General features: G+C 42.0%; 1 protein-coding gene across 3 annotated transcripts in view; it reads left to right on the forward strand.

Annotated features, from left to right (window-relative positions):
* OSBPL3 (oxysterol binding protein like 3) overlaps positions 1–4,533 on the forward strand; it is a 195,945-nt gene extending 191,412 nt beyond the window's left edge. For all 3 annotated transcript variants that reach the window (XM_069588163.1, XM_069588162.1, XM_069588164.1), the window contains one exon: positions 874–4,533. In XM_069588163.1, the coding sequence (XP_069444264.1) occupies positions 874–970 (97 nt within the window). In that variant the 3' untranslated portion in view covers positions 971–4,533. The remainder of the gene's footprint in view (positions 1–873) is intronic.
* The last annotated feature ends 10,387 nt before the right edge of the window (positions 4,534–14,920 follow it).

Here is a 14,920-nt window from a genome sequence, read left to right on the forward strand (position 1 = left end):
TATGGTTTTTCCAGTGGTCATGTATGGATGTGAGAGTTGGACTATAAAGAAAGCTGAGTGCAGAAGAATTGATGCTTTTGAACTGTGGTGTTGGAGAAGACTGTTGAGAGTCCCTTGGACTGCAAGGAGATCCAACCAGTCCATCTGAAAGGAGTTCAGTCCTGAACATTCTTTGGAAGGACTGATGTTGAGGCTGAAACTCCAATACTTTGGCTACCTGATGTGAAGAACTACCTTATTAGAAGAGACACTGATGTTGGGCAAGGATTGAAGGCAGGAGGAGAAGGGGATGACAGAGGATGAGATGGTTGGATGGCATCATCGACTCTATGGACATGAGTTTGAGCAAGCTCTGGGAGTTGGTGATGGACAGGGAGGCCTGGCATGCTGCAGTCCATGGGGTTGCAAAGGGTCGGACACGACTGAGCAATTGAACTGAACTGAACATCTAGTCAAATAGTGAACCAAGGCTGTTAACTCTAAACTGTGATGATTTCCAATTCCTTTCCTTTTCACTGTTAATTTATTACTTGATTTGAACAACCTGATTAATTTGCAGCATTTACATAGTCATACTCAAAGTGGTAACTGTCATCCCAGCCATATTTTCTGTACCACAGACTCTTCCCTCACCCATTTGTCTCAGAAATGCCATTTCTCACAGCCCCTAAGTTCAAGAAGCCGAAATCAGAAGTAGCTGAACAGTCCAGTTCTGTACCATAGGGGCAGGGTGTGCAGATGCAAATGATAATCTGGACGGGCAGCAGCGGGGGAGGGGTGGAGGGCTGGGTGGGGCAGAGAGGAACTGAAAAGGGAAATAGAGACTCTGACAATCTCGGCAAGAGCCTTCAAGAAATTCTTTCATTTCCACAGGAAATCCATTGATGACTCTTGGGTGAGCAACGGCACCTATTTGGAACTTAGGAAAGATTTTGGTTTTTCCAAACTGGACCATCCTGTCTTGTGGTGAAAGAGGAAAGAACAAGGCATCTTTGTGCTTCTCCCACATTTGCTTTCTGAAGCCACCATCTTGTGTCTGTATATTTAAACAATATTATCTAAAATGATCACTTGTGTTTCTTAGCTTAGCATTGTAAGTATTTAAGTATATATTTTCTTCAGTAGGTTTCTTTACAATTTCAAATGTTATCATGTTTGTTTATATGAATGTAGAACACCTTGATATTTCTTTTTGTATATAAACTATTTAATAAAAATAAAAGATTGAATGTTAATGTGTGGGTTAAAAAAGAAACTTTAACACTAATTTTCCAAAGGTTAGGAAAATTCTAATTAAATTTATGCCTTATAAAATTAGGTTGTAAAGAAAATCCATCTCTCCCAGGTGCATTAAGAAAAAAGAATACCTAGGGTTACTCACCCATGCATAAGCTACCCAGGTTTATTTTGGTAGCTCAGGTATCTTTTTGCCTCAGACAGCTTTCAAATTGCTCACACAGAACAATTCTGCTGGTGCTGGAGTCTGAAGAATACTCGTATTTGCATTTCAGTGACTGGAGAGAATGGTATAAGATTAGTGAGATATGTTTTTGTATAAGATAGGTGCGGTACCTTCTCGAAGAGGGAAACATTTGAAGTCATCCCTCCCTAAAGTTTCATTGCCTGTGTGCAAAATCATACAGAGAAAGTTGATAATTTGGGAAATCCCTATTTATTAAATATCATAATGAATTCCCAGGCAGACAGTAGGAAATTTCTCCTTAGAGTTAAATTCATTACAAGTTAAAAAAACTGTTTTCTCTTCCTACTCTACCCCAACCTCCCCCACTATTTGCCCACATCTCTGTTGAGTGTGGAATGACCCAATTTAGTGTTAAAATACACAGGGCATTCCACATGGCAGGTTGACTTTCCAGAAGTTTAATAAAGTAGCTGATTGTTTTAAGTAACTCAACACATTTTCCTTAAATACTGTTTTGGTATTTTCTACCTCTTAATAAGCAATGTATATTAGATCTTGTATTAAAAATTTTGACCATCTGCCTTATAGAAAAATGTAGAGAATTGAGTTCTTCCTTTGTGCTGTGTTCTGATAAAGCTTTAAATGTCTTCTTATCCCCTTCCTACACTTTCTTCTTAACTCATATCACTCATTTGTGAGTTTTGCAGCAGTCTTGAATGATACAGATTATAACTACCAAAAGGAGAAACTTTGCCTTTTTAAATGTGTTAGTGCTGATTACAATAATAGAATATGTGCACTAGTTGAATTCTGTGATCAAAGCAGTTCCAATTTCTGCCCATATTACTTTAAAACCAAAGCTTGAGTTTTAAGCATTTTCCTCTAAAGTCCATAACAATCCTATGGGATATCAAGTAAAATGATATGGTAAAAAAAAAATTTCTCCAGAAAACATTTTTATATATTTAAATAACATCAAAGAATGCTATGAGTGAAAAATCAAATAAGTAACGAAAAAAGGATGCACTGTTTTTCAGTGTGACACAATTAGTTAGAGAGTGTTCCATTTTCAAAATAGAGTTAAAGTGGATCAGTAGCCTTGTGGAATCTGCAAGTGACTAGCATTTTAAAATAATTGATTCATTAAATATTGCTTTCATCCATTCCATTTTATCAAGACGTCAAGATGAACACAGTGAGAATATCATTTCCATTTCTAATGAAAATGATCAAATTCTTTGGTATGGGCTTTGTTCTTTTCTTTTCAAGCTTGTATCTGCATTCTGCTCACAGACAGGAAGAAGAGGCCTGTGGATTTTAAGGGTACTCCAGGGGAAAACAAATCTCATTTTCACAGTGTGTAGGTAAATGTAGAACTTGGGTAATACTGACTGTGGCAGAGGGTGACTCAAAACAAGAACAAAACTTGCAGCCTGAATGGATGTAGCTTTGTCTTGAGGTCTTTGGCAAGTCTTTAATTGTCCCAGTTGCTATTTCTATTGATCTTATGTTTCATTTTATAATCACAAGGATCAAGGGACCAAACATCACCTTTGTAGTCATTTGAGGTGGGAGTGTGGATGAATTTGAATATGTATGCCAATTTTAAAACCTACTAGTACCCACCTCTATAAAGGGTTTTTCTGACATTTAGATGGCTTGGTGATACATCCTATTATAATCCTCAAATTCTCTTGAGGGGGAAACAGCTTCTTTTTTCCTTCAGTCTCTACTCTCAAAAGCACCTTCTCAAACTAGTTTGTATCTCAAACATTTTATATTCTTAAGATGAAGGAAGCAGAAACATGGCATTGTTTTGAGAACTGAGGCAGAACTGACTCTTCGGATTTTGAATCTCCCAATTACGTAATGCCAGTCACTTCATCACTGAAGGTACTCGTTGTAACCTCTGTTTTATTCCTGGTCGTCCCATCCCAAATGTATGGTGAACCGCACAGCTGTTCTTGGAAACGGGACCGTGTGCAGTCCAGTTTCCCACATTACACCACAGGTAATGTGCTGCTGGTCGTCCCAAACTGCGAGAGATGCTTTTCAGGAAGGGGCCACAGTTCCTGTGTAGCCAGGCAGATCTCTGCCTCCCCAGGTCCCAAAGCCTACGATGGTATTTCCTGGAGTCAAATGTAATAATCAAAGTCTCAGTGCAGATTCTTTCTCCATGCCATTCACCTCCTAGAAGCCAGGCTGGTTCTGGTATTAACTAAACAGATGGAGTTCACCTTAGGACAGCTGTCATTATCCCCACAGAATGCCCAGACAGCCCCCACGGCCTCATGTGCTTCCTATGGACTCTATGGGAGAGTAAAATAGACAAACCATTTATTAAGAAAAATATTTACTTCATTTGGGTTGCTGCTTTTCTCACATACTATTTTTAATTACTTCCAGTAAATCATTGACTTGTGCTTCAAGCACTGTCCTGTGCTTTCCAGATTTATGACGAGTGACCTTGTCCTACCATTAATAATGGCAACACTAAAAGAAAAATGATAAAGGTTCTGTTTGGTTGTTGAGCCTTGTTAAAAGTCTAATACTTATTCTGTAAGTTATATTATGCCTTCCAGCTGTCATAGAATTTCCTCAGACCATTTAGTTATGAATAGGAGCAATAAGCAGTTGTATTGACATAATTTATTTAAATGTCTTTAATTTTGATATTAACATTGGCATAACTCTATTTTTGCTACCAAATGATAGCTATTATCATGTGCTCAATTTTCCCTACATTGTATTAATCTGTTGCTTGGTGTTTGTCTCCATTTTTCTTTTTTTGGAAATATAGACCATATAAGTATCTGCAAATTGCAGCAGTCTGAAATGCAAACCATTTTCAGGAACTTTGGTTTTGAGGAATGCAATGATCAGAGGTTGTTAATTTATTTGTGATGATTTTATCTTTGTCTCTTACCCTCAGAGGATACTATTTTTTTTAATGGATTTTGTAAATCTTTCATCTAACTGTTTATAAGGTTATTTTCTGTTTAAAATTCCAGCCTTCCACCCATCCGCCCAGGCCTCCCCCAAAAGCTTGGACTAATTTGCTTTTCCCCCACGTGTAGCTAGATGACTGAATAAATAACATGGAAAAAGGCTGCCCCTGTCGTTGTGTTTCCAGGTTAATGGGCATATGTGGTTGCTGATGGGACAGAGCAAGACTCTAGCTGAGACTCTTGAGGGAGAAACACACAAGATTCACTAAAGTGATGGGGTTGGAAATAACAAATACCCCAGGACCCAAAGAAGCCTGGAAACTTTGGCAAAAGTTGCCATATTTTTGGTCTGAACATTTCCAAGATATACTGCAAATGTAGGTCCCCCACCACTGGGACAAGAACCTGAGGGGGGCAGCTGAAGCTCCAGACAGCCCCCAAGAAGCCCCCTCTGTTCAACCCAGCATGTTATGGAAATATCATTATTTTTTGTGTGTCCTAACATGAAAAAGGAAAATGCTGACTACCCACACTAATTTAATGGCCCTGATGAATGGCTGACTCATCTCCTACACCCAAGTTGTGTCCTCTGCAGTACCCTGAACACTTAGCCTTCCCTGAAGTTCCATTTGATTTAGTTCACGTTTACAGTGTCACACATACACTGGATCGAAGAGTTACACACATAAAGTCTTTGCCTCCCCCAAAACACTAGAGAGACAACCAGAAGCCACTCATGAACCTTGATTGGATCCTGGCTTAAAAGAAAAACAAGCTATCAAATGTATTTTGAGGACAGTAAGTGACATTTGCATCTAAGCATCATGAAATTATTGCTAACTTTCATATATGTATATGGCATTTGCCTGTTGATCTGTATCAAACCTGCTATTAAAGTAGGATCAACATTATTCCAAAAAACAACACTAAAGGAAATCTTAAAAGGCAGCTTTAGACTATTTTAACATTGGCCATTGTTGGAGTAGACATGAAAGCGTCCTAAGGTTTCAACTTGAAGAAGGCAATGAAATTTGAAGGTACAAGTTCTTGGCCTTTAGTTTATGAACTCAGCTGTATTATCTAGTAGAACTGATGAAATATCTGCATTAACATAACTAATGTCCATCTGCTATTGCTGCTGCTGCTAAGTCGCTTCAGTCGTGTCTGACTCTGTGCGACCCAATGGACAGCAGCTCACCAGGCTCCCCTGTCCCTGGGATTCTCCAGGCAAGAATACTGGAGTGGGTTGCCATTTCCTTCAGTGACCGGCAAATCAGGACATCAGGGCCCTAGCTGGTGCCAGTCAGGAGTTTCTTATTACAGACTAATTAGTTGGAGTTCCTTCAGGAAAGGGAAGCCAACTCTGTAGCTCAGGAGATTTTAATGAAGGGTCTGCTGCTGCTGAGTCGCTTCAGTCATGTCCGACTCTGTGCGACCCCATAGACGGCGGCCCACCAGGCTCCCCCATCCCTGGGATTCTCCAGGCAAGAACACTGGAGTGGGTTGCTATTTCCTTCAATGCATGAAAGTGAAAAGTGAAAGTGCAGTTACTCAGTCGTGTCCGACTGCAGGATTAAAGCATATTAGCAACATTGGAGAGTTGTAGCCGCCCCTGCAGAAGTTGGAGCTCTGAGGAGAGGAGGAGCTGTAGTGGAGGGGCATTCTGTCTCTGCCAGAAAATCCAGCTGAGAGTCGGGAAGAACCCTCCCAACCTTGGTCTTCTCCGGCCACCGTTCTCCCTGGTGGCTGAACCCAACAGGGCAGGGAGCCCCAGAGTGCAGTGCTCAGGCCCAGGACAGGAGGCGGCCCTGGACCAACAAAAAACAAGCACCTGGACCTTATGTTTACCGCCATCTTCTCATATGAGATTTTGGAGGAATTTTCAGTAAGTAAATAGGCTTTGGAGCCTTTCTTTTCTTTTTTTTTTTTTTAAATATAATTTGTTGTGGCTCCCAGTTATCTTCCAAGGATGAATTATGATTAACTGTGCTTTTTAAAAACTGGTTCTCCATGATATTATTGTTGTTGTCACACTTAAAATGAGTTAAGGGCAGCCTCTCTTCTTTATTAAATGCCATAGTTTAAACAGCAACCTGGGAAAGACGTGTCAGCTAAAGCAGTGATTTCTTTAATTGGCTTCTATGTTGGGAACTTTACACACACACACACACACACACACACACACACACACACTCTTTCTCTTTTTCTTCCTCTTCCTCTGAGGGTTCAGACCTCACATAGTCTGTTGACCAGCATTTGCTCACCACAAAGCAGGAACACCACTTTCTAATGTCATGACTGTTCCAGGACTTAGGAAATGGCACGTTGGTAAGAACTGTGTGTTTCTTTTCACAGCATTTCATGCACTCCTTCTGTACTGTCTTTGGGGTGTAAAGGTAGGGGCCCTGACACCTCCCAGGTACTATAACCAAGGCCTGCAGACAGGGAGCAGGCAGCCACTGAGATGGATGTTTTCTCTGAAAAACATTTTCTGATCCAGGAATGGCCCCAGACACTGGTAATACACAGCCTTCCTCCTTGAGAAGCTTCCAGTCTGCTGGGAGGCCAGTGGTCAGTGATTAATCACAGAGTTTAAGCACGCCCCCAGGTGTGGTAAGAAGACGCCCAAATGGGGGGAGTGGTACAGTGGATGGAGAGGAGGGTGGACCTCAGAGCCGGTGAAGGAAGGAGTGGGCTTGGTGGCCCGAAAGTCAGGGGCAGGGGGATGAGGAACCGTGAGTGACTCAGCTGCTCTGCCTGCCAGCTAAACTGCAGCGCCGCTTCCCAACCAGCGTCACAGTGAAATTTTTGAGGTGTCGCAGTACGTGGTGTTTACTCAGCCTGGAGCCATGGGACAAGGGTTGGAAGGAGGCCGGCCGTGCTTAGGCGCCCGAGTGGGCCAAGGAAATCCCCCCAGAGGATTTCCACATAAGCCTCCATGTCCCCCTCGCCATATATCCAAGCACAGTTTAGTGAAGAAAAGGGAGGCCAAGCCTGGGAAACCTGAGAGTTTCACCATCTTCCCAGAAGTGACTGAGAATTGCCAGAACAGACTATCCAAATTATCAGACTAATTTCTTTCCTTAATTTTTTACTGTGGTAAAATATACTGATACGTGGGCTTCCCTGGTGGTTCAGATGATAAAGAATCCAGTTGAAATGCAGGAGACCTGGGTTCAATCCCTGGGTCGGTAAGATCCCCTGGAGAAGGGAATGGTTCCCCATCCCTGTATTTTCGCCTGGAGAATCCTGTGGACAGAGAAACCTGGCTAGCTACAGTTCATGGAGTCACAGAGGGTCAGACACGGCTGAGTGACCAACACACGTGCACACACACATATTGATAGATAACGTTTTAACATTTTCACCATTTTCCCCCAGTTTTATTGAGCTTTGTTAGATGTATGGCACCTTGTAAGTTTAAGGTATAGAGCATAATGGCTTGACTTACATATCTTGTGACATGATCATTAACATAAGTTTAGTTGGCATCCATCTTCTCATATAGGTACAAAAAAAGACCAAAAAAAAAAATGTTTTTTTCCTTATGATAGATAACTCTTGGGATCTACTCTCTCAAAAACTTGCAAGTTTACCATACAGCAGAGCTGGCTCTAGTCATGTTAGATATTACACTTCCAGTAGTTACAGCTCAAAGTTTGTACATTTTTAAGTGTAAAAGTCAGTGGCATTAAGTGCATTCACGCTGTTGTGTGACCATCACCATTCTCCATCTCCAGAATCTTTTTCATCATCTCCTACTGAGATTCTGTATCTATCTAGACTAAACAAAATTAAACCTTGAGTTGTTTTTCTTGCTAGCCAATAGGTGAAGGGCTCATGAGGAAGACCACATCAGTTACCCACAAGGTGAAAGAATTAATTTCTCTCACTTCTGAGTTATAGTGTTGCAGTTTTGCAGACTCACTATGGAAGCATTGCTGCTGCTGCTGCTGCTGCTAAGTCGCTTCAGTCGTGTCCAACTCTGTGCGACCCCATAGACGGCAGCCCACCAGGCTCCCCCGTCCCTGGGATTCTCCAGGCAAGAACACTGGAGTGGGTTGCCATTTCCTTCTCCAATGCATGAAAGTGAAAAGTGAAAGGGAAGTCGCTCAGTCATGTCTGACTCTTAGCAACCCCATGGACTGCAGCCCACCAGGCTCCTCCTCCGTCCATGGGATTTTCTAGGCAAGAGTACAGGAGTGGGGTGCCATTGCCTTCTCCAATGGAAGCATTACCACAGCCCTATTTAGGAAATCCCCATTTAATGGAAGTATTTATTGAGAACCAGAAGATAACAATTTGACCAAACTCTCCCAACTTCTTAATAGCAGTGAGGGGATATGAGTGCCTGTCTGGCATGTTTCAAAATCCAGCTCCTCTTGCTACAGAAAGAGAGGGAAACAGGGAGATCCCAACACCCTTTTCCCTTCCAAGTCCTTATTCTCTAATTTTAGTCCCAAAGGTCTTTGAAGCTGACACAGGGAGCTCGTTGAACAGGAAGAGAACTCTGGGATGAGACTTGGGAACTTAATTCTAGTTAATGGTAAAACTTGAGTAGGTCACTTATCCACAAATCTCACATGGCCCCAACGTCAAATGGACAAATTATTACTAAATTTCTCTCTGTGCTGCCAGATTGTGATCTTAAGAATAGGTAGGAATGTTCTTGGTCAATCAGTAAATGTTCATGAGCACCAAACACATGCCTGACATAACCCCTGCCCCTATGGAACTTACCTACACATTGGAGAATCTGCCCTAAATTACTCTTTTCCATTTTATCCTAAAAATGGAAAGTATTTGGCCATGTGGAAGAATTACATTGCTTATTTAGAAAACTGTCAGATTCTGAATCATCAAACTTTTGTAGAATCAAAATAATCCAAGAGTGAATAATAGGCTGCAAAGTCTATTGATATGGTCCTTTGCCTACACATTCATCCAGTCAACAATACAGGGAATACAGGAGAGATTTTGAAAATTAAGTTTTCTGTTCTTGTGGAGCATAGAGTCTGGTGGGGGCAGAGAGTGGTGGCTGGAGGTGGAGACATTGAGCTCATAAACAGGCAGATGAGTGGTGTGACTGATGTAAAAGTGCTATGGAGGAAAATATTCAAAAAGAGTCGAGAAGGAAGATGAATATTTCAATACAAATACAAGTCTAAAGCAGGGATGTGTCTGGTGAGAGGAAGGAAGCCAGTGCAGGTGGAGCACGGTGAGTTGGGAGAGGATGCAAATCCAAATTAGGGCAGGAAGGTACTTGGGGTCAGAAGGTTTTGTTTTTTGCCAAGTGGGATTAAAAGTCAATAAAGGGTTTTGAGAAGAGGAATGATATGATTTGACATAATTTTAAAGGGTCATCTGGCTGCATGGCGGAGATTGCAGGGGCCATAGGTGGACACAAGGAGCCAGTTTGGAGGTTGTTGGGCTCATTCAGAGAGAAATAGTGAAGGTTTGGACCAGGGTGAAAGTAGTGGAAGGGGAGGGAAGCAGAAAGAAACGAAATGCTCTGAAGATGGAATCAACAGGATTGGCCAGAGTTAAGTTTGGGATGTGGGAGGAAAGAAGTCAAGGATGACTCCAAGGTCTGGGGCCTGAGCCACTAGAAGGATGAAGTTTCTGTGAACTGAGATAAGGAAGACCATGAGCAGAGCAGATTTGGGTGCTCTGATGAAAAAATTAGGTGGTAACTTTTTTCGAGAGTCCTTTTAAGTAGGCAGCTGGATACAAGTGCAGTAAAGGGTAATGCATCAGGCTTGAGTTGTTGACACCCTGTACATTTGACAAAAGACTGGACCTCAACCATCTCTTGTGAGATACCCTCTAAGCCCTTGGAATATCCCTGGGACTTTGGACCATGCTAAATAGTTTGTGGTAAAATGGGGTTATGGTGGGGACTTTGGGCCACACTGTATCAGTCTGACCTCTGGAAGAGCTGGAAACTATCATCAGCCACATTGGTGCTCCATGCCAAAGTGACCGGCCCTGGATACCAAGGCTTCCCTGGTTGACGATACTCTGAATATGTGATCACACATTTTTGATAGGATTGCTCAAGTGAGAAATACCAGGGAGATTTAAGACTCCTCCACCTCCCTCATGTCCACATTCATGGGCCTGAGTCCTGCCCAGTCCACCACCTGAGAAGTTCCTCTTCCTTACCAACAGCACTGTCTCTTGCCAGCCCTCCCAGAGGTCAAACTGATACAGCATGGCCCAAAGGAAACTTGATGGTTCCTGCCTGGCCTAATGGAGCCCCTGTCTGCAGTCCCAGTGCCACCTCCCCATCCTCTAAGCCACAACCAGAGTGGTTTTCCTAAGCTCTGGTCACAACATTAATCTCTTTAAAGTACATCTTTGCTCAGAACATCTCAACATGGCATGTGTGCAACACAGTGGTCACAAGCCCAGCCTTTGAAGTCAGAGACGGGTTTGTCCCCTGTTTCCTCTGTTCTGCCCTGGAGCTCACCCCCAAGGGGTGTTACAAGGATCACCTGCTGCTGCCATTTACTGATGGCTTACACCATGCCAATCCCCACCCTTAAGGTTCCCTAAGTGTCCCCATGTCACTAAGGAGGAAATGGAGACCTAGGCTGAGGAACTTGCTTACAATCGCAGTCTCAGACTCGAAAAAGCCATGATTCAAGTGTTCTCAGCCCCTAAAACAGCAGTTCCCAGAAAGTGATCTGGCGCCCCTGCAACCTCTCAGTACCCATTCAAGGTGCACAAGGGCTAAAATATTTTCATAATCCCATTAAGACACTATTTTCCCTTTCCACTTTCCCTCTTGAATGTACAGAGGGATTTTCCAGAGGCTGTATGACATGTGAATGCGCAAGGTTAATGCAGAAGCAGATGAGAAGTCAGTGTCTTCTTTTAAGCCAGACAGTTAGGATATTTGGAAAAATATAAAACAATGCTATTCTTCCCTCTAATATTTTTTGTACTAGAGATTCTGGTTGTATTTAAAAGTATGTTTTTATGTTAACATATAATGGTATATTATCCATAGTTTTCAGAATTAATATTTCTCAGTTTCTCAGTTTGAACTACTAATACTGTAAATATCAATAGATATATATAACCTACATAAATAAAAGCTCTCTGGGGTTCTCTCTAATTTTTAAGAGCATGAAGGTCTTTTAAGAGCATACAGTCTTTAAGAGGATATTTAAACTTGTGACCAAATAGTGTAAGAAACACAGTAGTATGCTGTACATAATATATATAAATTATAGTGTCTGATGGAGAATGAGGGCTCAATAAGTTGTTTTTACTATTTTATCTGATGCTGTAAATGAATAATATGTGTACTGGCCCAGGACTACTCTGTGCTTCACTTCCCCTCATGCATTCCTCTCCCCTGTTTTATTGAATTGCCTATATTCTCAGATTCCCAAGCTTTGCACAATCTGTCCCTCTCGGAGAAGGATCTCTCCCACCACATCTACCAAACTCACCTTCTCCCTTTCAAACCTCAGCTTAGGCATCTCTACCTTTTAGAATGTGCCTGGAGCTGGGTTCTAGAGCTGGGTTCTACACCCCTAACTCTCTGTCCAGGACCTTTCAATATACGTACTGACTAGAGCAGAAAGTCATGGGGACTTTGCTGATTTCCTTGGAAGAGGAAGATTTTTGTTACTGCCCATTCACTGCAGTTGAGGAAGAGGCCTTCTTCCTGGAACACAGCCATTTCCCATCACCAGAATAATTGCAAAGATCATGGCCTAGGCCAATGCTTCCCCAAACGTGGCCTAAATCCCCTGCTGAGATGCATATTAACATGCAGATTCCTTCCCCCATCCATGACCTACTGAATCACACTCCCTGAGAATACGATTTTTTGTTAAACTTTTTTTCTTTCTCTGTATTTAAAATTTTATTGGAGTATAGTTGATTTATAATGTTGATAGTTTCAGGTATATGGCAAAGTGATTCTGTTATACATCTATTCATTCATTTTCAGATTCTTTACCCACATAGGTTATTATAGAATATTGAGTATACTTCCCTATGCTATACACTGGGTTCCTGTTGGTATATATGGTACTGTGTGCATGCTAACACCAAGCTCCTAATTTATTCTCTGCACCCCACCACGTTTCCCCTTTGGTAACCATAAGGGTTTTTTTAATCTATGAGTCTATTTCTGTTTCATAAATAAGTTCATGTGTATCATTTTAAAAATTAGACTCCATGTATGAATAATATCATATGATATTTGTCTTTAACTTCACTTGGTATGATAATCTCTGGCACCATCCATGTTGCTGCAAATGTCATTATTTCATTCTTTTTTATGGTTGAGTAAATATTCTATTAAATATATATATGTACCACATCTTCCTATCCATTCCTCTGTCAATAGAAAATATGATTTTTTTAATAACAAAGTCTTATTTTGATTTGGTGATTCTTACATGGACAAGGTCTGAAAATTGTGAGTCTGAGTAAACTCTGGGGGTTGGTGATGGACAAGGAGGCCTGGCGTGCTGGAGTCCATGGGGTCGCAAAGAGTCAGACGACTGAGTGACTGAACTGAACTGCAGTGCCATCCATTAGGGAGATAATGATGACTAAGAATTTTACTACAGTGAGAAAGGAAATAACTTACAGTGAATATTTATCATGCAGGTGACGTTGGACTTGGTTTGAATGGGCATTTTTAGGTAGAGAAACGCAGCAAAGCTATTCCAGGCAAGGAGTATATCATGTGTAATGGAAAAGAAGCCCAAAATTGGGTGGCAAAGACAGAAAAAAACACAAAACCATCTGTATCCTTTCTTTGATGTTATGTACAACTAAGAAACTTTGCGGATATTAATTTGGCTATTTAACTGCTATGTGCTGGATGATAAGCATGAGCTTCCCAGGAATGAGAGAGAGATTTGTGCATTTTGGACTACAAATCAATAAACTGATTTCCTGATTTGTAAACTGACCTTTTGATTAAGGTGAATCAATACCCCAGGGGTTTCCCTGGTGGCTCAGATGGTAAAGAATCTACCTACAATGCAGGAGACCCAGGTTTCATCCCTGGGTTGGGAAGATTTCCCTGGAGAAGAAAATGGCAACCCATTTCAGTATTCTTATCTGGGAAATTTCATGGACAGAGGAGCCTAGCGGGCTATAGTCCATGGGGTCACAAAAAGTCAGACACGACTGAGCAACTAAGTACTTAACACCCCAGAATGTGTCAGGTGGCAAAATTCTAATTTTGTTTTCTAATCCAGTTTTTAATCTGTAACACTGAGGCCTTAAATGTAAGAGGTACCCTTGGAGGTCAGCCAGAGAAGAGCCAGCTGACCTCATAGCATCTTGTAGTGGACACTATAGTATACTTTCCAAAGCTGCTATTTTGTCCTCCTTCCTGTTGATAATGAGCACTTTGATTCTGTTCAGATATGGACAACCTTGTATTTGAAGGGAAACCAAGCCCCGTCCCTGGCCGTAGTGTCTCTGTCAGACTAACCCTATGTGCCAGGTCCTCCTCTTCCCAATGACTGACTTAGGAATGGGCTTGGGATGATGAGACAGGGGAAAAAAATCTTCTGGGAGCTTGAGACATGTCTTCCAGTCTCACAAAGGGACTAAAGAGAGGGTCATTTCCTTTCCATCCCTGACTGGCTGTGTGAATTGTTTCTGTAGTCAACCTGAAACCAGGAAGAGGCAAGTCTGAGGCCAATACCAGGGGGCTGAGGATGGCAGTGAGAAAAGGCAGTCTGCCCTATAGATGACGTCACTGCGTCTCTGAGTTGGCCACCCTGAAACCTCTCTACTTGTGTGCACCTTAACATATGAGATGGCAAATGTCCTTATTTGTTAGGTTATTTTAGGGTGTCTTTTTTTTCCAGCTGAATGTACACTAATGGCACCCCACTGACACAGACACTCAGACACAACATACTAGTGGTTTGGCCAAAAAGTTTGTTCATGTTCTGTGGAAAAACCCAAACAAACTTACTGGCCAGCTCCATACTTAATCACTCCCCTAACCTGGGAACTGAAATTAGGTGTCGCAGGGAACGTTGTAGCAGCCTTACTGCTGAGCCTCTACAAACTGAGATATATTTATGCAACTAGAAGATGATTCGGAATCCCACCTACTTCTGTTGATAAGATTATCTTTTCCTGCACAGGGACAGGTTAATCCTTCTCCTGTGCACCTCTCTGTTGCTACCTCGGCCACTCTGCAGTTACCAACAACTTTGTTATTGGGTGACCTTTTCTCTCTCATGGCTTCTGTTTGCTCATAGTTTCTGCTGCCTGATTTTTCCCTGGATATCTTTCAGCTTCTGCAACAGACAACTTAATGTATCTGCATTTCAATTTTTCTAGAAAAGGGTCACAGCCCAGTCATATCAGGAGAGGGACCAGGTTAGAGCTAGGATTCAACTCAGTCTCAGCCTCATCGATTGCTGACAACACTATAAGTTGACTGCACTTGGGTCCTAGGTCCAGCCCGATTCTACCTGGTGGTGCCCTGGGTGGATGGTCACATGGTACAATGTGCCAATTTATGCAGTAAGAACCATGTAGAAAGCAA

The sequence above is a fragment of the Ovis canadensis genome, chromosome 4 (assembly GCF_042477335.2).
Source record: "Ovis canadensis isolate MfBH-ARS-UI-01 breed Bighorn chromosome 4, ARS-UI_OviCan_v2, whole genome shotgun sequence".
In the NCBI taxonomy this organism is placed as follows: Eukaryota; Metazoa; Chordata; class Mammalia; order Artiodactyla; family Bovidae; genus Ovis; species Ovis canadensis.